The sequence below is a fragment of the Sarcophilus harrisii genome, chromosome 2, assembly GCF_902635505.1.
Source record: "Sarcophilus harrisii chromosome 2, mSarHar1.11, whole genome shotgun sequence".
NCBI lineage: Eukaryota > Metazoa > Chordata > Mammalia > Dasyuromorphia > Dasyuridae > Sarcophilus > Sarcophilus harrisii.
This window is the reverse complement of record NC_045427.1, coordinates 434155571-434178609: the sequence shown is the minus strand read 5'-3', so window position 1 is coordinate 434178609 and position 23039 is coordinate 434155571. Positions and strand designations below refer to the sequence as shown.

Here is a 23039-nt window from a genome sequence, read left to right as displayed (position 1 = left end):
TAGGTTAAACATGTACAATATCTTTAAACATATTTTCATATTTATCATGGATAGCTATATTTCAAAACATCAATCCTATATATTTTATTTTAACCGTCTGGTTTCACCAGATTGTTAAAGGGTCCAATTACAGAAAAAAAGGTTAAGAAGCCCTGCCCAAGAGGAACACCACTTCCACTGAATTTACTTCTTTGTGGAACTCACTTGGCTGGTGTGGAAGGGGCAGGGGTTAGGGACACTTGGGGAGAGGCCAGGTTTTGAACTAGGATCTCCTTGGCAGGATACCAACGTCACGGCCCAGATCTTTGTTTCCGGAAAGAATATTTCAGTCAATCTGACACTGACTAAGTGAGTCCTTTCTACTTCCCCATGATTAGATGCTTCCCCTATTCCTGAAGGGGGTGGTTCCAGGTTTGGGTGGGGATGCAGGTGGCGGGGAAGGTAGATGGGGTATTCTTAGCTGCATCACAATGGGAGAGAAGAATAAGCCAGATTGGGGTAGGGAAGTGGAGGGTGCTGGCCCTATTTGTCTTGCCCCACCTCAAGATGGGACCCTAACACTCCTTTAAGATTGGGATATAAAACAGACTCTCACCCTTGCCCTCTTCCTACAGCTGCAACCTGACTCTGGCTCACTCAGAAGTGGGGGCCTTCTCGGTAAGTGCCTTATGTCTCTGAGTCAGGGAATCTGGAGGACCTATGGTTACCCCCCTTAATTCCTCAGGTCTAGCAGGCATGCAAACCCTGCCCCACATCCAGGTCTCTCTTGGCATTTTCTCCTTGGAGAAGGAGGAAAAGCTTATGTTTCTGAAGTTTCTCCTACAACTAGTCAAGGGAGGGATTTGGAGCAGTTTTAGGCCTGATGGGTTGGGGGCAGGATATAGCCCCCCTATACCCCTTCTCTACTTTCCCTACCTTCTCCTAGCTCATAGAAAGTCAGAGCTGGGAGGGCCCTCAGAATGTAGACTGTTTAACCTAAAAGGGACCACTGCCAAGCCCATCCCATTGCTCTTGCATTCTACCTCCATTTCTTGCACTTCATTTCACCCCATTCTTTGGTCCTTTCTCCTATGGCCTCTCATATCTTCCCATCTTCCCAGGTTAACAAACTGGAGACTTTGCTGAACACCTCCTTGAAGACAGTCATACTGCCTCAGATCAACAGTGAGTTCTCTCCTCTCCCCCCAATAACTTCCCTATTCCAGGAAAATGTTAATAAATAATAATAGAAATAATCTCAAACCTCATCTGGAATTTTGTCCCTGGAGAGAGCAAGGCGAGGGACTAGAATGAATCCTCACATCTGTTCTCACTCTCACAATCTTGGGAGGGGAGACCAATCAGAGTTTATCAATCCTGTTTTACAGATGAATGTGCCTTGCTCAGTGTCACTTGGTGACTTGGTCACTTGGAGAACATAACTGACTAGAGGTGTAGGTGTAGCTCTCCCATGACAGAGAATCTGGTCTCTGTATTCTCATGCCAGGGGAAGCTCCCTGAGAAGCCACTGAGGTTAGGGACTCCATGGATAGATGGCAGAATCCAGGTAGATCTTAATTGGGTTTAGTGTACGAAGCTCTGGGTTGAGGTTGGAGAACAGAAAAAACCTTATATTCTTCCCCCAGGAAAACTCAACGAAGGCTACCCTCTGCCCACTTTGTTCAAGATCAGCCTTAAAGATGTAGTCATCAACATCCAGGAGGTGGGTACAGTCTTAATCCCCTTCCCCGTTCCTGCATCACAGGAATGAGCAATATTCCCAGAGCATCTTCATCATTTCTTCCTCCTCCCCCCTTATGTTTTCAGCTGTATTCCTCCTGTTTTCCTCCTTCCCTTTGCCTCACCTTCCTTCCCTTTTCAGTCAGGGGTGGGGTGGGGGGGTGGGGGAGAGATAGGGAAGAGAGACGGAGTGGTTCACTGCACTCTATAGTATAGAACCAATGCCTTTACTTGCTGCCACTCATCTTTGCCCAGCCCCTTCTGCTTTGGCTTCAATTCTACCCCTTCATGCCTTGAGTGATTTGGGGTAAGTGTCTTTTCCTTTCTGAGCTTCCTTTCCCTCATCTGTAAAAGGAAAAGGTTGCATTCACATCCCAAGAACCCGCTGGAATCGGACACTTTGGGCCTTCTATTCTAAATTTCCCTTTAATCCTCTTTCAGGTCTCTCTCCATTCAAAGGCTCCTTCTACTTGTAACATTCTGTTTGATTCACATGTTCCCTTCTAGCTTTGACACGCCACCAGCTTGGAGTACGACGTTCTTTTCTTTCTCTCATGCTCTGGTTCTCTCAGAAAGAAACCTGTAGGAACATGAGGAGGTCTAGTCTTGTTATCAGGCTATAGGAGTCAAGTATGAGGGAGACTTTGATAAATAAGCAGCCCTGTGAGTGGGATAGACTGCCATGAGATGCAGTTAGTTCCTTGCCATGGGAAAATTTCCAGTGGATGCTGGGTGATCCCACTCCATTCCCCATCATTAGGAGGGGAGAGGGGGAAGAGAGGGAAGCAGAGTGTAGAGTGCTAGTCCTGGAGGAGAGGGTGGAGGCTACAATGTACTAGGGGCCTTTCTGGTTCTGGTATGAAGAGTCATGGAAAGCACTGATCCTTTGAAGGGCTACTGGGTAACCCTGTGACCACCCTGCTAAGAGCTAGAGCTGGGACAGTCCTCTTATTCAATCCCACTTGCCCAGCACCATACAGGTATCAATCCAGTCCCCTTATTGGATGACTGGTGTGGTTTGCCATTTCCTTCTGCAGCTTATTTTATAGATGAGGAAACTAAGGTAAAGTTAAATTGACTGGCCCAGGTCATCCGACTAGTAACTGAAGCCTAATTTGAATTCAGGTCCTGGGCAGCTAGGTGATGTAGGGGATAGAGTGCTGGGCCTGGAGTCAGGAGGACCTGAGTTCAAATCTAACATTGGACTCCAATTAGCTATATGACCCTGGGCAAGTCATTTAATCCTATTTGCCTCAGTTTCCCCATTTGTAAAGTGAGCTGGAGAAGGAAATGGCAAACCCCTCCAGTATCTTTGCCAAGAAAACCCCAAAATCGGGTCATGGAGAGTTGGATATGACTGATGCAAGTCATCAACAATTTCCTGACTCCAGTCTGGTGCTCCATCTACTGCATCACCCAGCTGCCCACTATCCCCCAGGGATTCACACTCAGGTCTTTTACCTCTAAATTTGGAGGCACTGAGAATTTAGGAGAGTGTGACTAGAGAACCTCTTCCCCATTTCATTGACTGAAGGAATTTTGTTTCTGCAGAGCTTTTTGGTCATTGCCACAGATGTCCTTTACGGAGCCTGACCTGGGCCTGCTGCCTGCTTCTGAAGACCCATCCCCAAGTGGTCCCTGCCTGTGCTGGGTCACTATCCCCCTTCAGCTGTGTCTGATCCCCTCCTTCTTTTGTAGGGTGTCTGATTCCTACAGAAGCCAGTCTTCTGGGCTGGAGGTAGGAGAGGCTGTGGGGGCCTCAGGCTCCGTTCCAGGAGTTCATGCCCTCAGTTATCCATCAGTTGCTGCTCTTGGGAATAAATATTTTGCCAAACTGCTGTTCTCCTTGAACTCTTCATTTAAACTTTTAAAAGGGCCACTATGCTACAAGGAGCCTTGTGGTTGGATGTCTGGAAGAAGATAATCTGGCTCTAGCCCTCTAAGCTTGAAGGGGACCCTAAGGTACATACCTGGGACAGTAGCTATCAGTCAATTATTCAGATACAATGGATATATTTTAAGCATCTATTGATTGTCTAGCCTATATTAAGTCATATCAAGGATAAGAAAAAGCACAAGAACCAGTTTAGAAGACACCTTGACCATGAAGCTTTCCTTGATTTTCCCAACCCAAAATGGTAGCCCTCCATAGCCCTTTGTCCTCCTATTAAGCAGGGTGGTCTTCTAAGGCTATTTCCATACTCTATTTCTCTCTGTTTTCTCTAGATTATCCACTAATGGTCTCATCTGCTCCAATTAGTACCTCTAGGAAGAATGATTCTTTATCTAAGAACTATTCCCCTGAGCTCTCGTCCCATATCTTCTTGGATGGCCTGCTAGTTGCATATACAGCAGATCCAGGCTGGAACTCATATCCCTACCCCCAAATCCACTCCTCCTTCTAACAGCTCTATTTCTTCTATCTTCTCAACCAACCATGTTATATCACATCTTCCTTTGACTGACAAATGCTTAGAAAAATGCCTCTCACTTGCAAATTACTCATGAAACTTCTCTTTCCAAAATTGTCAATAATTTTTAAAATCTATCCTTTTCTCAGTTAGTATTCTCACTATTCCACTTGACACTTTCACCTCTTCATAAGTTTTAATGATTCTCTTCTTATCTTTCTGACTGATGCTTTTCAGTTTCCTTTACTGGACTGTCATTCATGCCCCATGTCCCATCTCCTGGAATAGAATGATGGACCTAGAGTTAGGAAATTGTTATTAAGTCATTTTTCAGTCACATCTGACTCTCTGACCCATTTAGGGTTTTCTTGGCCAAGATAATGAAGCGACTTGCCATCTCCTTTCCCAACTCATATTACACATGAGGAACAGGATGAAGGAACACCCCTGTGTTCAGGCTCACACAGATAGTGTCTGGGGCTGCATTTGAACTCATGAAGATAAGTCTTCCTGATTCCAAGTTCAATACTTTATCCACTGTGTCCCCTAGCTGCTTAAAGTCAGGAAGTTGAAATCCTGCCTCAAACACTAGCAAAAGACCTTATTAAGTAAATGACTTCATCTCTGTCAAGTCAATTTTCTCATCTGTGAAATGAGGATAATAATAAAGTTATATGCCATTCTGGAAAGCAATTTGGAACTATGCCCAAAGGGCTATCAAACCGAGCATATCCTTTGACCCAACAATGGCACTAAAAAGGAAAAGGACCCAGATGTGCAAAAATGTTCATAGCAGCTCTTTTTGTAATAACAAAGAATTGGAAAATGAGTAGATGCTCATCAATTGGGGAATGGCTGAACAAGTTGTGGCACATGAAGGTAATGGAATATTATTGTTCTATAAAAAAATGATGAACAAGCTGATTTTAGAAAGGCCTGGGAAGATTTATATGAACTTGTGTTGAAGGAAACAAGCAGAACCAGGAATACATTATACACAATAACAGCAAAAGTATGAAATGACTAACTATGAAAGACTTCGTTCTTCTCAGTGGTTCAGTGATCCAAAGCAATCCCAATAGATTTGGACAGAAAATAACATCTGCATCCAGGAAAAGAACTATGGAGATTGAATGTAACTCAACACATGCTATTTTCACTTCTTTTTTCTGTTTGTGTGTGTGTATGTGTGTGTGTGTGTGTGTGTTTTGTCTCACATGGTTTTTCCTTTTTGTTCTGATTTTTCTCTCCCAACATAATTCATAAAGCAATGTGTATTTAAATAAATAAATAAATAATAGAGTTGTATGAGGATAAAATGAAACATTACTTGTAAAACCCTTTACAAACCTTAAAGTGACATACAAATACCAACTACTGCTGCTGCTACTATTATCGCCTTTGTGTAGGTACGCTCTGGAAATATTTCCTAGGTCCTTTTCTCTCATTACAATAGCTCTCTTGGTGATTTAATCAGCTTTCATGGGTTCAATTATCATCTCTATACAAATGATTCTCACATATTTAAAATATATCTTAGCTACATCTTCTTATAGGAAATTTTTCCTGATCTTCTTAGCTGTTAGTATTCTCCCTTCCTCCCCGCCCAAAATGAATTTACTTTCTCTATATTTTGCAAAACTATCTTGTATTGGGTTGTTTTCTTTATTTCTATATTTATTTATTTTAAAAATAAATTATGATATCTTTTTTCTAAGTAACACTTTAAAAAAAATAATCTGTACCTTCCACTAAACTCTTCTCCCATTGAGCAATTTTTAGAAAATAAGCTTCCAAACTGAAATGCATAGCTGTATAATCCAGCAAAACAAAATGTAATATTACCTATGTCCAAAGATGTATGATCTTTTCCTGTAATTAAGTTCATCATCTCTTTTGGCAGGAGTGAATGACATGTTTTATTTTTATGTTTTTGGACTCATGTTTTATCACTAACTTGATCAAAGTTTTTTTTAAAATAAAGCTTTTTATTTTCAAAACATGCATAGTTTTAAACATTCACCCTTGTAAAACCTTGTGTTCTAATTTTTTTCTCCCTCTCTCCCCTACCCCTTCCCATAGATGGCAAGTAATCTGTTTGTAAATATGTGCAATTATTCTATACATATTTTCTCAATAATCATGCTACACAAGAAAAATCAAATCAAAAAAAAATGAGAAAAAACAAAATGCAAAAGTGAAAATATTATGTTGTGATGCATACTTAGTTCCTGTTATGGGCCAGAACTTGAAATAAGGTGCTAAGTCACTGGAATTATAGTCACTCTGGGAGATTCACAAGTCAGAAGGACAAGCCCACTAGAGGAGGAGCCCACTCTCTCAGGGGCGGAGTCAGATTCATTCCATATTCCACCTTTGTGCTGGCTGGAGGCTTTGGATTCAGAGGGAGCTAAAGGCAGAAGCTAGAAGAGGCAGAGGACTGGCGGCAAGAGCTCTCGGAACCAAGTAGAGAGATAGAGCTCTAAGAAAGCTAACAGGGCTATTTTGAAGGAAACAATAAAGGATTGGACTTTACAATCTCCTGGACTTTACAAACTCCTGGCTGCATTTGGAGTGATTATTACACAGAACTGAAACGAAGGCTACCTCCAGAAACCCCCCTAAGGAACCTGCTCCCAGAGAACTTTATATTTTAGAGAAGAGAACATTACAAGTTCCCACAGTCCTCTCTTTGGGTGCAGAAAGCTCTTATAAGTCTATTGAAACTGTGATGGATCAGGCCATCCTCAGCAACAAGATCAACCAAATCATTTCTAATGGAGCAGTAATGAACTGAACTAACTATACCCAGAAAAAGAACTCTGGGAGATGACTAAAAACCATTACATTGAATTCCCAGTCCCTATATTTATGCACACCTGCATCTTTGATTTCCTTCACAAGCTAATTGTACAATAATTCAGAGTCTGATTCTTTTTGTACAGCAAAATAATGTTTTGGTCATGTATACTTATTGTGTATCTAAGTTATATTTTAATATATTTAACATCTACTGGTCATCCTGCCATCTAGGGGAGGGGGGGGGGGGTAAGAGGTGAAAAATTGGAACAAGAGGTTTGGCAATTGTTAATGCTGTAAAGTTACCCATGTATATATCCTGTAAATTAAAGGCTATTAAAAAAAATAATAATAAATAAATTCCACATAGAAAAAAAAAAAAAAAAAGTCTATTGAAACTGGCCTGAATCACCTTACTGTTGAAGAGAGCCACGTCCATCAGAATTGATCATTGTATAATCATGTTGTTGCTATGTACAATGTTCTCTTGGTTCATTTCACTTAGCATCAGTTCATATAAGTCTGTTCGGGTTTTTCTAAAATCATCCTGCTGGTCGTTTCTTACAGAACAATAATATTCTATAACATTCATATACCACAATATACCATTCTGCAATTGATGGGCATCCACTGAGTTTTCAGTTTCTGGCCACTACAAAAAGGGCTGCCACAAACATTTTTGCACATATGGGTCCTTTCCCGTTTTTTATGATCTCTATGGGGTATATCTCTAAATAGCTACATAAATAAAATAGAGAAAGAGGAGATCAATGAAGGGGGCATGCAACTAAAAAAAAAAACTAGAAAAAGAAGAAATTAAAAACCCCTAATTAAATACCAAATAAGAAATTCTGAAACTCAAAAGAGAGATTAACAAAATAGAAACTAAGAAAACTATTGAACTAATAAAAAAAACTCAGAGTTGGTTTTATGAAAAAACCAACAAAATAGATAAATCTTGGTTAATTTAATTAGAAGAAGGAAAGAAAAAAAAATCACCAGCATCAAATTTTGGTTACCATAAAAAAAATTACAATTTTTTTTAATATACAGGCCCTTTTCTTTCTTCTTTAATTTCTTTGGGATATACACCTGGTAATGGTATAGCTGAATCAAAGCGTATATGATATTTAATAGCTTTTGAGGCATGGTTCCGAAATGCTTTTGAGAATAGTTGGACCAGTTCACAATTCCACCATCAACCCATTAAGACACCTGTTTTCCCCCAATCTTTATTATCTTCTTTTTTTTGTCATCTTTGCTAGTTTGATAGGTATAAGGCAGAAGTTCAAAGTTTCTTTAATTTGCATTTCTCTTTAAATATTAATGATTTCTAGCATTTTTTCATATGATTGTTGATAACTTGGATTTCTTCCTTTGAATATTGTCTGTTCATATCTTTTGATCTTTTTTTTTATCTACTGCAGAAGGCTCTTACTCTCATACATTTGAATCAGTTCTGTATATATATATCTTAGAAATGTGACCTTTGTTAGAGAAACTTGTTGCTAAAGGTTTTTTCTTTACTTTTTTTCCTAAATGCTACTAAGTTATATTTGTTTGTGCAAAAACTTTTAAACTTTATACAGTGACAATTGTCCATTTTATCTCGTGTGATCCTCCCTATTACTTGTCTAGTCATGAAACTTTTTCTCATCCAGATATCAGAAAAGTAATTTTTTTCCTTGCTCCTCAAATTTGTTCATGCTGTGATCTTTCATTTCTAAGTTATGTATCCATTTTGAATTTATCTTGTCATATGGTATTAGGTATTTTTCAAACTTAATTTCTGCCAGATTGCTCTTCATTATTCCCAACAGTTTTTGTCAGTTAGAAGATTAGTACTTTTAGTTCTGTCAATTTTGTCTACCTTTGCAACATCTTTTTCATTTGTTATCTTATTTTTTACTCCAAGTACTGCTTCCTAGTTCAAGTCCTTATTATTTCTCACATAATAGCTTTCTCCCTGGTTGTCATGCTTTCAGATTCTCTGTTCTTTAGTTCATCTTTCACCACAACTGCCAAAAATCTTTCTAAGACACGACTCTGAACAATTTTTACATTTCTCCTGTATACTTTAGTTCTATTTTGTCTAACAGATATTTGCACATAATTCCTTGACTGTAAACTCTGTGAGAGCAAGGACTGGGTCTCACTGTTCTCTAGAAGAGACTTACCTTAATAGCAATAGTTAGAATTTAAATAGCATTTTAACACTTGCAAAATGCTTTAAATATTATCTCATTCAAACTTCAAAAATAACCCAGTTATATAAGTGCCATTATCATCCCCATTTTACAGATGAGGAAACTAAGCCTGAGAAGAGTTAAGTAATTTACCTAGAGTCAAACAGCTAGTAAATGTCTGAGACATAATTTAAACCTAAGTCTTGCCAATTCTAAATCTAGTATTCCAGTGTACCATAGCTGCTTCCTCTCATGTAAACACATGCTCAGCAACCTTAGGGAAGATAACATAATTTTGTAAAAAATCAAGTTCTAGGCATTGTATCATCTGTGGGAGACACAAAAACTGAAAAAAGAAAATCTACTGGGCACTTACATTCTGATAGTAAAATAAGTATTCTGTATACTTAAATGGAATCCCTTATAATTGTTGAGTACCTGAGCAACCAGTAGATATCAATCAATACTTCAAAGATCTTTGGTTTCATTGCAGTAAGTAACCCTGTCCAATCCTTACTACATAGTTTCAGTGAATTGTAGTCATTACCCAGTAACCAACAAAATGTTGAGCTTCTCTGAACTTAGTCTGGTCCTTGAGTGACAGACACATAGTCCATCCTGGCTTGTATTTAGTCTTTCCAGCTTGATAGGACCTGACCTGACTTTTCCTTGACTGATATGTTCTTTAGGAACCCAGAACCTTATGGTAAAATAGCAACTAAAATATCTATGTACTTTGATCCAAAGATCCCAATGCTAGGCGCATAAACTAAGGAGGTCAGAGGCAGAAAGGAAAGTCCTATATACAACAAAATATTCAACAAGAAGAAATAGCATCTATCAAGTGAATTGTTATTAAGTGCTTATTATGCACTCTACTACTAAGTGGAAGGAATATAAATATAAGCAAGAGGAAAAATAGTTCCTACCTTTCTAAAGAAGTTTACATTCTAATAAAGGAAAATACATAGAAAAGGAAGTTGAAAAGAGGAGTAGGCAGCAAGATAGAAATTACCTGAAGGAGCATGATAGATAAAATCCCCAGTTGGGAGTGGAACCAGAGAGAAATGAAAGATATGAATGACCTGGGCACTTTTCTCAAAATGGAGGTTTGGCAACTTTCACATGTTCTTCTCATATATTCCTTTTACGGAGGAATCTGGAAGTATTGGGTTGAAATAAACACTAGTTTAGCATTTTTGAGTTAGTGATCACAAGCTGAAATAAGCCCACGGTAAAGTAAGTTCTGTGACAGCAGTTTTCTTATTCTTCAGTTGCTATTGTTTCGTTTGACAATTTCCCTTTCTCAATAAAAGTTCACTCACACTCCTGCCTTTGTAGTTTTCTGGTATCCACTTTACTATGTAATAGAAGTAACATGTAATTACCAGAATACAAATGTTGCTTTTTGACGAATTAAAGTGTATGTCATTCCCTAGAATAAGGGAAACTACTTGGAATACATAAGTCTAAGCTTAACATTTTTAGTACTTTTCCATGCAGGTTGGTGCATATGTGAGAAAGTGTCATATTTATCCAGTGATCTTGTGATGAAGAGAGCCATATACAACCAGAGAGAGGAGTGTGGGAACTGAGTGTGGATCACAACATAACGTATTCACTCTTTTTGTTGTTTGCTTGCATTTTGTTTTCTTTCTCATTTTTTTCCTTTTTGATCTGATTTTTCTTGTGCAGCATGATAAATGTGGAAATATGTATAGAAGAATAGGAAAAAAATTTGGAACACAAGGTTTTACAAGAGTGAATTTCGAAAATAAAAAGCTTTAATAATTAAAAAAAACCAATCATATACCACAAGTTATTGTGTGAGATTCCCCATTTCCCAATTGATGGACATCTGATGCCAGTTCTAACAATAGCTAACTCTATGTGCTTGAGCAAACCATCTCCCCTCCCTGGGACTCTAGACTTCCACCAACTGAGCAATTTAAACTAAGGTCATTTTTACCGCTAGTCTTCAAGTTCTAAGACTGGTTACTTCACCTTTGACATTCTATGTCCTAAGGCCTCTTCTTATTCTAGCACCCTGTGATCTAAGATTCTTCCTGCTCTAATATTCTATATTCTAAGGTCTTTTTCTGCTCTGACATTGTATGTTCTAAGGCTCCTTCCTGCTCTGACATTCTGTATTCTAAGGCCCCTTCCAGTGCTAACATTCTATGTTCAAGGCCTCTTTTCTACTTTTCTACTCTGTTATGTGTTCTATGATCCTTTCCAGCTGTAAAATTCTGTAAAGTCTGTCAGTTTTATTCCAGATCCTCAATGGCCTTGGCTTATTCCCTCCCCACGACTGTGCGTGGTATATTGGGGATGGGGTGAGGAAGGCTTTCAGGCCTAGGAAGAGTGGGCAGGGAATGTGGCCTGACTGCTACATCCCTACAGATCTCTGTCCCTCCCTCGGCCCCTGCTCAGGTCCGTTCCCATGTGGGGGAGGGGTGGGAAGCTGCTGTCAGTGGCGTCCTGGGACTTGTCCCTGCCACAGAGAAGCGGGAGGATGGGGTGAGGATGGGAGGGGGGGGGAAGAGGAGGGAGGGAGAAGAGGCTGGGCTCTGGCTCTTGTTCCACCCACCCCTAGGAGCAGCTGTTCTCCACCTCTCTCTCTCCCTGGGAGAGTAAGCCGAGTCGTCCTGCCCTGATGGCACCAGCGGTGAGTTCAGAGTGGGGAGAAAGGGAAAGGAGGCAGAAAGGGGGACCAGCCATCTAATCCTAGGAGGGAGAGAGTCTTGGGGTGGTGGGAATTATGGGTTTCTTTTCTCCAACTTTCTCTGTTTCTAGATGTTAAGAACTGCTCCTCGCACCCAGACATGGGGGACCCTCTCCCAGTGCCTGGACATGAGTCTTTCTGTCCATAGATGTAGGCTCCTCTCCTACACCCCCAGAAGTCAACAATATGGCAGCTCCTCCCAAGCCCCAAGTACGGGGAGCCCTTTTATCCCCTTTTGGGATGAGGAGAATCTGAAGATGGTTTGGGTTTGGGCAAGCTTCCTTCAGGGTGCCAGGATGGCCTGTGCCGTGTGTGTGTGTGTGTGTGTGTGTGTGTGTGTGTGTGTTTTGAAAAACACTAATCCAATAAATGTGCCCTTCCCTTCCTAGGTGGTATTGAACACGTAAGCTGGCAATTACTAAGGGCCTGCAAGACCAGAGACAGAACAGATGCTGGGAGCTCAGGGGTGGGGTAGGGAGGAAGGGGGATCTTCCTGGACCTGGGAATTGAGCAGCCAGGCCTGGGCCAGCACCTCCCATCCCATCCCATTCTGGATGGGACATTGGAGATAGGAGGGCTTTTAGAGCCCATCCGGCTTAATTCTCTCTGAGAGGGGGAAAAGGCTTGCCCAGGATCACACAAGTGAGTGGGAGAGAGAGGGACAAAACCAGGTCACCGAACATTCTGTCCCATGTACTTTTCCATCACACGACTACTTCAAATACTCCCAGGAGTCAGAAAACTGAGCAAGAAAAAGAGTACATTTTAAGAAATAATCTGTGAATCACCTTGTATCAAATTTAAGAAAGCGAGGGAAAATTTGGTGGGGGCAGAGGGGACTCCGGGAGGGGATAAGGCAGCAGAGAAGAGGGGTCTGTCCCTTGAAGGTATGGTGGGAGCGTGGAGTCTGTGCTTCAGAATGGATTCTCATAAGCTCAGAGCCCTGCTGCTCCTTCCCCTAGGTCACGGATGGAAGAGCATTCCAGTTGTGGGGAGTGTACCTCTTCTCATGTGTGTATATGTGGGAGGAAGCCCTGGGCGTGTGTCCCCTCCCTAACTACCTATGCCCTTCTTCCTGCAGATGCTCGTTCTGCCCCGCTCTTCCTGGGTGCCCTTGGTGAGGAGAGGAGGCTTTGGGGTTCAAAGCATCCGGCAGGCCCATGGCTCAGGAGACACTGGTAAGGGCCACACCAGCCATCCCAGAGGTGGCTCCCCAAGGTTCCCAAGAGCTTACCTGGCATGGGGGAGGGGCAAGGAAGATGAAGAGAGATTTAAAGGAATAGATTGGGGGATAGAGTAGGAAGCATTAGGAGACAGAGTTTGGCAGCTAAGTTTGGAATGACGCAGTTGAAGTCAAATCAGTCAGGAGCCTTTCAGATCTCATTCCTTCCCTTTGTCTCTTCTCTCCATTCCTCTTTCCCCCTTCCCATGGGGCCCTAAGCCTGAAGAGTTCAGTTCCCAGGGCCACGAATGTAGGAGCAACAAGCCAAGTTCCTACAGGAAATGGACAGCACTGTGCTCCTGGCTCTGGGAACTGTCGATCTCGAGATCTTGCTCTTCTCTGTACCCAGACGCCATGCCCACCATCTTGGCCAGGTCCTTTGGCTTGTCACCCGCTTCCAGCACTTAGTACAGTGCCTGGTGCCTAGGAGACACTACACAGATGTTTGCTAACTTGATTTGTCCAGGAGAGGAGCACCCTAGGTTGGCCCGGGCCAGATTTGAGCTGAAGGAGGGGGCCTTTTGAACACATTAGAGTAAACCGAGAAGATGGAACCCAAGTTCTTTTTTCTGGGACTCAGTGGGAGGAGATGTCCTTCTGGTTATTATTCTTCACATTTGCAGAGGAACAAGAGGAGGGCCTTTGTGTGAAAGCAGGTTGAGTCTTCAGTTAGACAAAAATATGCCAGTTCTCAGAAGTATAAGATGGCTGAGACCACGGAGCGTTTCTCCCAAAGAAAGGATAGGATAGCAGAACCTTGTCCTGAAGAGTACAGATATTTCCTGAAGCCAGTACCCTAGACCATATGAAAGGCCCCTTTCAGAAAATGCTTAAGCATCCACAGGAAACCTTTCTGGGGGGAGGGTCTGACATGCTTATGGGGTATCTCTGAGATCACTCAATAGGTAGGGCCAATTCTCAGAATCATGACACAGTGAATCAAACAGGCATTTATTAAGCACTTATTATGTGCAGGGTACTGTAAAAAGCAAAACATTTCTCTTCTCAAGATACCTTCCTAATGGGGGAGAAAACATGTGCATGCATAGGTACTTACAAAACAGATGCATGGTAACCTTGTGGGAAGAGGCTCTAGAGCGCAGCTTCTCTCAGGGACCAGGAAAGGTCTCATGCAGAAAATGGTTATGGGGCTCAATGTTGAAGGAAACCACAGGGGTGGAGCTGAGGAGAGGCTTCCAGGCAGGGAAGACACCTAGGACAGAGGCTGAGAGCCAAGACACAGAGGGCTGTGGATGAGGAGCAGCAAAAAGGCTGATTCGATGTCTGAACAACATGGTATGTGAAGGGTAGTAACAGGAAATAAGGCTGGTAAGTTAGGGGAGGGCTAGTTGGAAGGGACTTAAAATGCCAAACAGAAAAGTCTAGAATCACAGAATTAAATTAGAAGGGATTCTAGAAATCTAGTCCAATTACTTCATTGTACAAATGGGGCCCAGGAAAGTGATTTCTCCAAGGTCACATTGCAAATTAGTAACAGAAACTGACCCCACAGCCCAGAGAACTTGACTTCTAGACACTCCTTCCATTGTACTAGACAATCTTTCAAGAAATATTTGCTGAACACTGAAGGCATCCTAGGTTCCTTGGAAAATAATGATAATTATAATACTACAAATAATTTTTAAAAGCTCTTTTCGACTGCTTTTCAGTTTGCAAAGTCCATTTGTCAGTTCAACCACAAGCACAACTAGTTTTGGGATAATGTTTTTACTAAACCTCAATAAACAGACAATTCTAAAATTCTATAGGCTAATTAATTCTGAATAATTGATATCCCCTGATAATGATGAGTAAGAGCTCTTTAATTATAGTAAGAGTAAATATGATCGAGAGGAAAGATCAGCCCAGTATGTTTTCTCATATGTAAAATGGATATAGTAATCTTTGCTCTACCTCCTGCTCAGTTATTGGGAGGAACTACAAACTGCAGAGTGATACAGAAATGGGAATTAGCAGTATTATTAGGTGTAGATAGAAGGGAAAGGATTGCACAGACCTGAAAATTGCAATGAAGGCTTTTGATATGGCGGAGTTGGGGCATAAGGTAGGAGTTATATGATTTATATAGAGACATAATGTTAGAGATAGGAAATCAGGAAAAGAAGAATCATAGGATTTATTGCCTGGAACACAGAACATATGCTTTATGTCAGAGCTAAAAAAAAAAAAAAGGTCCTTAGAACATAGAATGTTAGATCTGGATAGGACCTTAGAATGCAAAATGTCAAAGCTAAAAGGGACTTGAAAACATTCAACATTAGAACTGGGAAAAACTCTAGGCCATAGAATGTTAAAGCTGAAAGAAGCTTTAGAATTTAAAACAATTTTAGAGCTGAAAGGGACTTTAAAGACCACCAGATCGTTAAACCACAGAGAGAAAATGTTCTGATTTTATTGAAACCTAAGCAAGATATTTCAGAGTTTCAGTAGTAAATATGTACATCCTTTTCCTAACACATAATACTGCTGTGAGGAAGGCATTCTAGTGCTATAGAAATCCTGGTTACTATTAGCACAAAGTAATCATTTTACAGATGAGGAGACTAAGAGGGGTGGGTGGTCTGAGACAAAATGAAGAGGGAAGAGTGGGTTGGGAGGTAAGAGGGCAGAAAATGCAAGGGATTGGATGACCACAGGCCGCTTCCTGGAGAGATCAATGCTATGAATAGGTGGGGAGGAGGGCTCTAGTCCTCCTAGAAATGAGGCTCAGGAAGGGGATGGGGTTTCTGTAGAAGGGAATCTTGGGGCAGGTTCCTCCTTCCTTCCAGCTCAATCTCCTTTTGGTCCTAGCTTGCAGCCGGAAGATGCCTCCATATACAAAATACCATGCAGAGCGCAATTACCCCATGCCCGATGAGCCCTTCTGTAGTGAGCTGAGCCCCCAGCAGCGGGCGCTGAAGGAAAAGGAGAAAGGGTCCTGGAAGCAGCTTACAGAGGCTGAGAAAGTGGCCCGTAAGTTCTTGGCCGGCTGGGATCTGCCTGAGAGGGATGGGAAGGGAGTGAGAGTGGAACAAGACCCAGTGGGCTGGAGGTGAGGGGGTATGGAGCTAGTATGGTGCTGGGCATAGAAGTCTCCTGTTTTAGTCAAGCTTACCAATGGTTCGGGAGAGTGTGAATTAGCAGAGATTAGGAGGGAGTTACAAAGCAGCTCTTCTCTGAATTCACTTAGCTGGGGCTCAGAAGAGAAAACTCTGTCCCCCTATAGGGAGGAGAGGAGTAGGTTGGTACACAGTGGTAGTATACAGGAGTAGTATACAGGAGACAGAAGCCAAGAGTTATAGAAAGAACACTGAGTTAGCTAGAGGAATCCAACTGGAATTCTGCATCAGCCACATAATATCTGTGTAAACTTGGACAAGTGACTTTCCCTAGTGTGGTCCTTAGTTTCCTCCTGTAAAATAACAAGGTGGGATGGGGTGAGTGGATTAGATGATTTCTAAGGTCCTGTCCATTCTAAAGTCTATGATCCTGCCTGTTAAGAGAAATATTTCACAATAATAGCAGTTTTCATTTCTATGGCACTCTTATAAGGGTTTACAAAACGCCTTTCCTTACAAGAACACAGTGAGGAAGGTAACCCAAGTATTATTTGAGCCACATAACAGGGAGGAAAACTGAGGTCCAGAAGTGACTTACCTAAGATCACATAGCTAAAAGTGTTAGACTTGGGCCTTTAGATTCTGGGCCAGAGCTCTTTTCATTACCCTAATGCTGCCATTGTCCGTTATAGAATCACATAGAATTCATGGTCCAATGCGTAGGACCTGAGAAACCATTTAGTCTAACCCCCTCATTTTACAGATGAGGAAACTGAGGATCAGGAAGTGACTCCCAACAATAAATAGTACAGCTGATTCCAGATTCAGTAGTCTTTCTCCTAAATCTCTCAGTCTGGAATGGCTACCTGGACCCAGCCCTCTGTATCTGTAAGGATACATCCAAGGCATTCAAGAGGAGGCAGGAGAAGAGAGACTGAAATTAGGACATTTACACTGAAGGCTAAACGAGGGGGTAGAAACAATGACAGCTGAAGGAGCTGCAGGGAAGAATAGGTCCTCATGGGTCTGGGAAGGCTTCTCAGGGAAGGCAGGTAGTAAACCTTTAAAGATGAGGAAGATGTAAGGGTAAAGAGGGAAGAGATAGTACATCAAGTTTAAGAAAGCTGGTAGAGCAGAAGATAAGCAGAGCTATTACCTGCTTTAGGGGGTTTCCCCTGAATCACTTAGAGAAGAAGGGAATGGAAGGAGCCATAATGGAGGCTCTCTGACTTCTACTCCCTTAGCTGTAGATAAGAGGAGTGGTCCAGAACCCAGGGACATCCAGAATCCTTAGGATTCTGGATGTCCCTGGGTTCTGGACCACTCCTCTTATCTTTGGTCCCAGTTTATCGCATACAGTTCCATCAGACCTTTGCAGAGATGAATCGACCATCCAACGAATGGAAGACGGTGTTGGGGGGAGTCTTTTTTTTCTTTGGCTTCACTGGACTCCTGATATGGTGGCAGCGGCTATATGGTGAGTGACTGCTTAAAGGATAGGGACACAGCCTGCTTAGTGAGTTTTAATTTCCCCACCACCTACTCAAGCCCCACTATTTCTGGGACCTTCTTTTCAGTTGAACAAGTAAAGCATAGCTATGGGGAGATTTTAATCAGTGTTAGCTAAAACCACAGATTTAGATGGAGTTGAGAGAATGGTGTCTTTGAAAATAGGGACTTATTCTTAGACATCAGAAGTATTTTACAAGAGCCTCAACCCATTCCCTTCCCCATATCTGTAAAGCAGCTTAAAACCCAGAGTTTAGAGGTGGGTAGAGAAGTCATTGGTTCATAGTATTGATGGAAGAGTTCTTAGAATATAGGTCAAAGCTGGGGAGGTCTTTAGGAGGGAAAGGAACAAGCATTTATTACATGCCGACCAAGTCAGACAGACCTTATGTTAAGTGCTTAACAAATACTATTTCATGTGATCCTTACAACATCTCTTTGGGAATTGCTTTTATTGTCCGCATTTTCAAGTAGGAAGACTTTTTTTAATGTCCAAAAATGTCATGGATCCCTACATGACAGTAATCCCATTAATTTCATTGATTGAAAAAATACATGATAAAAAAGCACGACATAAAGATGAATAAAAATCAGTAGATGTTTAAATGAATATGTATTTTATTAAATATGTCAATTATAGACATTTGGAAAATAATTACATTTGGGTTATTAAGTCTACAGAAGGCATGTTCATTATGTATGTATTTGTAGACCCCTGCAATTACCACCCAATTACCACCAACGATGGGGAACCATTCACTACCTTCGAAAACAGAATATACACACAGAATGTTAAGAGTTACTAGGTCTCATAGTTAGTGGTAGAGTCAGGACCCAAGTTTCTTTATTCCCAGACCACTGCTCTTTTCTTCTCATGGTGATAGGAGGGAAAAGTAAATATTCTGGAAACACTTGTGGCTGGCCAAGGGGCCGAAAAGGAGGGGCAGGCAGAAGTAGAAAACCACACCCTTCCCTGTTCCCTGCCACCAATCCTTCCCCGCACCCCCCACCCCCACCCCCCACATACACATACCCCACTGCATCTTACTCCTAACCCCATTCCAAGCTGAGCCTGGAGTTTTCTTAGAGAGCTCCTACTTCATACCCCATCTCAGCCAGCACTCTTTATGGCCCTGGCCTTGGGAAGGCTGAGATAGAGGACCCATACTTGTATAAAGATACACTCCTCCCCTTTTCAGTGTTTCGAGAGAAGCCCATCACTTTATCAGAAGACTGGAAGTCGAAACAGTTGCAACGAGTATTGGACATGAAGGGAAATCCAATTCAAGGCTTGGCTTCCCGGTGGGACTATGCTCAGAAGGAGTGGAAGAAGTGACTCTCCATCTGAACTGTCTTGGCTCATGTTTCCAAGCCAATATAGACCTGTCCCCACCCAACTCTATTATTGGGCTAGCTCCTACTGGCTGCTTCTATTCTTTTCATCTCCTTTCCTTTTCCTTTTCCTCCATCTGCATCTCCCTTCCTGTACCCTTTTTCCCTCAATAAATATCAAACCTGGTACCTGGCCTTCTTAGAATATAATTTAGTTAATGGGAATGACACACATGCAAGGTTAACCAACAATTCAACTTATCTGCTCAGGGCCCTGTGAATGGGAGCTCAAACACTAGGCTCTTGGGTGGTCAGGGCACGTTTCCCAGAGCAAATAGGATTTGCAGTGGTTGACAGAGAGGGAGGCAAAGTTCCATGCAAAGAGAACTCTGGATTTATGTGGTAATATGAGTAGATAAAGAGGCAGGAAAGCCCAAGGTAAGTGCTGGGCACATTGAAAAAACAAAATTGCCTGGATCTGAGGTTCCTCGAATAAAAAAAGAATCATAGAGGTTTAGGGACTCAGTAATCTTGGACAAGTTACTTCCCCTCCCTTATAAAATGTACTGGACTGACTGCATATCTCAAGACTATCAGCTATTCAAAATGAGCCTTTAATGGAAAATGGGATCAGATGGCACGGACAAACTGGATAGATGAAATATATGAAATATGTATTTGCAGCTCATTCCAGCAAGGGGGTCTGATTGAGAAGGCTTGGGGCTTTTAAAGGCCAACAAACCCAAATCTTTCCCTTTTACCTGAAGAGGCCCAGAGGGCGTGAGGCGCTTAGCTAAGGGCACACGAATAGCTAGTAGCAGAACCAGGACTCGCTCCCAGGCACCCTGATTCTCAATTTCAGCACTCTTTTCACTGCACCACACCATTTCACATTTGTGCAAAGGCAATGGCTAAAGGAGGCAGGTGTCCAGTGGTCTGCATGTGACAGTTCCAACAGCATCCACAAGAGGGCAGCTGAATCCTATCCTTTACACAGAAGAGTGGGTAGAGGTTGAGGTGGAGATCAGGCCCAAAGGGAATGAGCCTCCTGCACATTCCAGGCAGGAGAGAATAATACCCCGAAAGGCCCATCCCTGAGTCCCTAGGAGAGAGTTTGGAGACAGGGAAGAAGGGGAAATGCTCGGTTCCCACTGCCCCTCTCCCCACTGCCCTCCACCCTGGACCTCCCTTTTGAACTGCCCCATCACACAAGAAGCACTCGCTACCAGCAAATCAAACACAGTTTATTAGTTGAACTGCACTTCCACCATCACACAGACTACTTCAAAGAGTCAGGATATGGGGGAGGGAAGACCCCTAGGCCTGGGCTGGGGAGTAATCAGTCTCCCCTATGCCTAGGGGCACTGAAGAGGGAGGATGGGGTTAAATGGGGGAAGGGGGAACCATCTCCCCATGCGTTCACCACACAGCAGCCCTGCAGAGCCTCACATAAATACAGACACGCTTAACAAAAATAGTATATCATCTTCACAAGGAATAAAAACTAATCTCAAATATATACAGCAAAGACAAGACTATGATACAGGGGCAAGGTGACGAGGGGGGGAGGGGGATGGGAGCAGTGAGGAATTGGCTGATCCATCAATTGGGATTAAGGAAAACATTTTTCATGGTAGGGTGGCGCCACTTACATGATAGACCAGACCTGTGAGAGAGGCCACAGGTTGGCAGGCTGTGGGAAGGGACAAACAGCCTGGCCTGGTTAAGCAGTAAGCACCCTAAATAGGAATTCTGAAAGCTCAGGGAGGGAGGTGGTTTGGGGGATGGCCTGAAAGGGAAGGTAGTGGTGGAGTCAAATCTTGCTCAGGACCAAACTCCCTTTCCTATCCCTTCCCTTTTCTATTCACCAAGCAAACAGGTCCTTAGGATCTTAGCGATCCGCTAGTCCACCCTCTTATCGGATAGAATACTGAGGCTCAGCGGATTGATTTGCTCAAGGTCATATAGCTCCGTAGCTAAGATCTGGACTGGCTCTTCTAAGTCCTAGGTCCAGTACTTACTCCACTAGAACATGCCATCTTAAATGAGAGGTACTCGAGAGTACCTGTAAGTACCCCCAGGGATTGCTAGGCATCTCTTCACCTTTGGGTCTGAGTTGCACCTGTTTATCTGGGCACTGTCGAAAAATGATTCAGGAGAGAGGCAGGTCCACATTCTCCTGGGATCGCCAACTACTAAATTGACTAAGGAAAACAGCTGTAAACAGCTCTCAGCTGCTCCTTTTCCTGGGTCTCTTCTTGTACCTCCTGTTTTCTCTTGATGGGCAGGAACTAAATATGAGGGAGGAGAGAGGAGCTTATTCTAGAACTCAGATATGGTGTTGAACTGACACCCATCATTACCTTCCCTCTGCAAGCCCACTAACTCCAGCAAAAAATATTGGTCCAACTGACCAGCCAAGACAGTCAAGGTCAGGGCAGGTCACTTTCCTGAGACACTTTGGGTCACCTGTATGACTGGAATCCTAGGCTACCTCTGAAGGTGGTGGGTGGGACAGAAGGAGCAGCATGCTTAGGAGAGGTGCCCGAGGCTGGCCAAACCTGGCGATCTGGAACCTGTGACAACTAACTACAGGGTTACACAAGTAAGCCACCCACCCTCTGCTTCAAGCAGGAAGTCCTTAGAGAAAATCTGTCTTTAGTAATGTAGAGGCCTGGATCTGAGAATACCTCTTCTTGACCCTTCACAACATTAAGTACTGCAAGGGGAATAAAATTACCCATTCTGGTAACACAAAAATAAAAATGAAATTGATTTATTCTTTTTTTTCCCTGGAAAAGTTCTATGGGTGTTTTTATAAAGGTTTTTTTTTTTTTTTTTTTTTGATCCTTCTTGGTTTGGTCAGGTTAGGGGAAAGGCCCAGCTCTAGGAAGTCTGAGAGAGGAGAGATGTCATGACTAGAAAGCCAGCACCCACAGTGTGGTAAAAAGGTTCAAAAAGTTGCATGTTGGTTTTTTTTTTCTTTTTGGAGGACTTAAGAGATTCAACAGAAACAGGGCCCAAGGGTCTCAGATTGAATACCACTGGGTACTTTGGAGGGGGGAAGGGAATGGGGACAGTAGGAAAAGTCCTGGTTTGGCCCCAGGTGATACAAGTCAGTTGCATGTAGTGAATTTCCTCTGTGTCAGGACAGGGTACAGGCCATGACGGTTGCAGTGGGTGGATCAGAGAGGTTCCAAGGTAGATTCAGTATATGGTCACTTCCGGCTGAACAGGGACCCCAGCAGGACTACACCAGCCACTGTCATGCCAGTCAGCAGCCATCTGTTGAAGCGTTCCTGGCCCTTCCGGCTCTCTGCTGCTGCATCATTCCCATAAAGCTCCACGAAGGTGTCCTGTAGGGGAGAAAGGACTTGTTGGGAGCAGTTGCAACTAGGAGTCAAAGAAAACTGACAGAAAAGAAGCCAAAGCACTCTCTGGGGGAAAAGGAGAAAGACCAAGGACTTTCTTGCTTACAGGAATAGAGAACTCACTGGACTAATCTTTAATGAGGTCCATTTTTATTTCCCAATCCAGCCCACAAAAACACCTCTCAATCACCAGTAGCAAAGTAAAGAAATGTAATCAAGTTGTTTTGTTCCTGCAATATCAGACTGAGGGCAGGATAAAAGCCCATTGGGCGGTTTTCTAAAGCTCAGAGAAGACATCAGTTTACTTACTAATCATGGGAGGCAGTATGGAATAATAAAAGAAACACTTGACTGGGTAAACTGGATTCTGCCATCTATTCAATATGACTCTGGGTAAGCCATTTAATAACTGCATTGGCATCCTCATTTCACTGAATGCTAGAACAAGAAGGTCCTTAGAATATGTAAGCACAAAAAACACGGAATATCAAGACTAGAGGGGAATTTTGGATTATTAAATAGAATGAGAGAGCAGAAGAGGAGCACAGAAGAGAAGAAATAGAGAAAGAAGAATATCAGAAAAGGAAGGGCTCACAGAATATTAGCTATGATGAGCTGGAATGAACATCATAGTTGAAAAGGATATTAGAACATAGAAAGTGTTTAAATTAGGAAAGACCTTTGGATATCATCTAGTTCAACCCTC

At 42.5% G+C, this 23039-nt stretch overlaps 2 protein-coding genes across 12 annotated transcripts in view; one reads left to right on the top strand and one right to left on the bottom strand.

Moving 5' to 3' along the window:
• LOC100922691 overlaps positions 1-19156 on the top strand; it is a 30048-nt gene extending 10892 nt beyond the window's left edge. For 4 of the 7 annotated variants that reach the window (XM_031954125.1, XM_031954126.1, XM_031954127.1 and 1 more), the window contains 8 exons: positions 281-348; positions 615-657; positions 1101-1164; positions 1626-1702; positions 12922-13018; positions 15874-16035; positions 17467-17598; positions 18830-19156. In XM_031954125.1, the coding sequence (XP_031809985.1) occupies positions 281-348; positions 615-657; positions 1101-1164; positions 1626-1702; positions 12922-13018; positions 15874-16035; positions 17467-17598; positions 18830-18966 (780 nt within the window). In that variant the 3' untranslated portion in view covers positions 18967-19156. Of the gene's footprint in view, positions 1-280; positions 349-614; positions 658-1100; positions 1165-1625; positions 1703-11263; positions 11549-11711; positions 11784-12921; positions 13019-15873; positions 16036-17466; positions 17599-18829 lie in introns of those variants that run through there. The other 3 variants (XM_031954129.1, XM_012553613.3, XM_031954130.1) reach the window with 3 other exon arrangements.
• A 1029-nt stretch (positions 19157-20185) lies between these two features.
• Positions 20186-23039, bottom strand: part of BCL2L1 (BCL2 like 1) — a 47588-nt gene continuing 44734 nt past the window's right edge. For all 5 annotated transcript variants that reach the window (XM_031954135.1, XM_031954133.1, XM_012553618.3 and 2 more), the window contains one exon: positions 20186-22318. In XM_031954135.1, the coding sequence (XP_031809995.1) occupies positions 22181-22318 (138 nt within the window). In that variant the 3' untranslated portion in view covers positions 20186-22180. The remainder of the gene's footprint in view (positions 22319-23039) is intronic.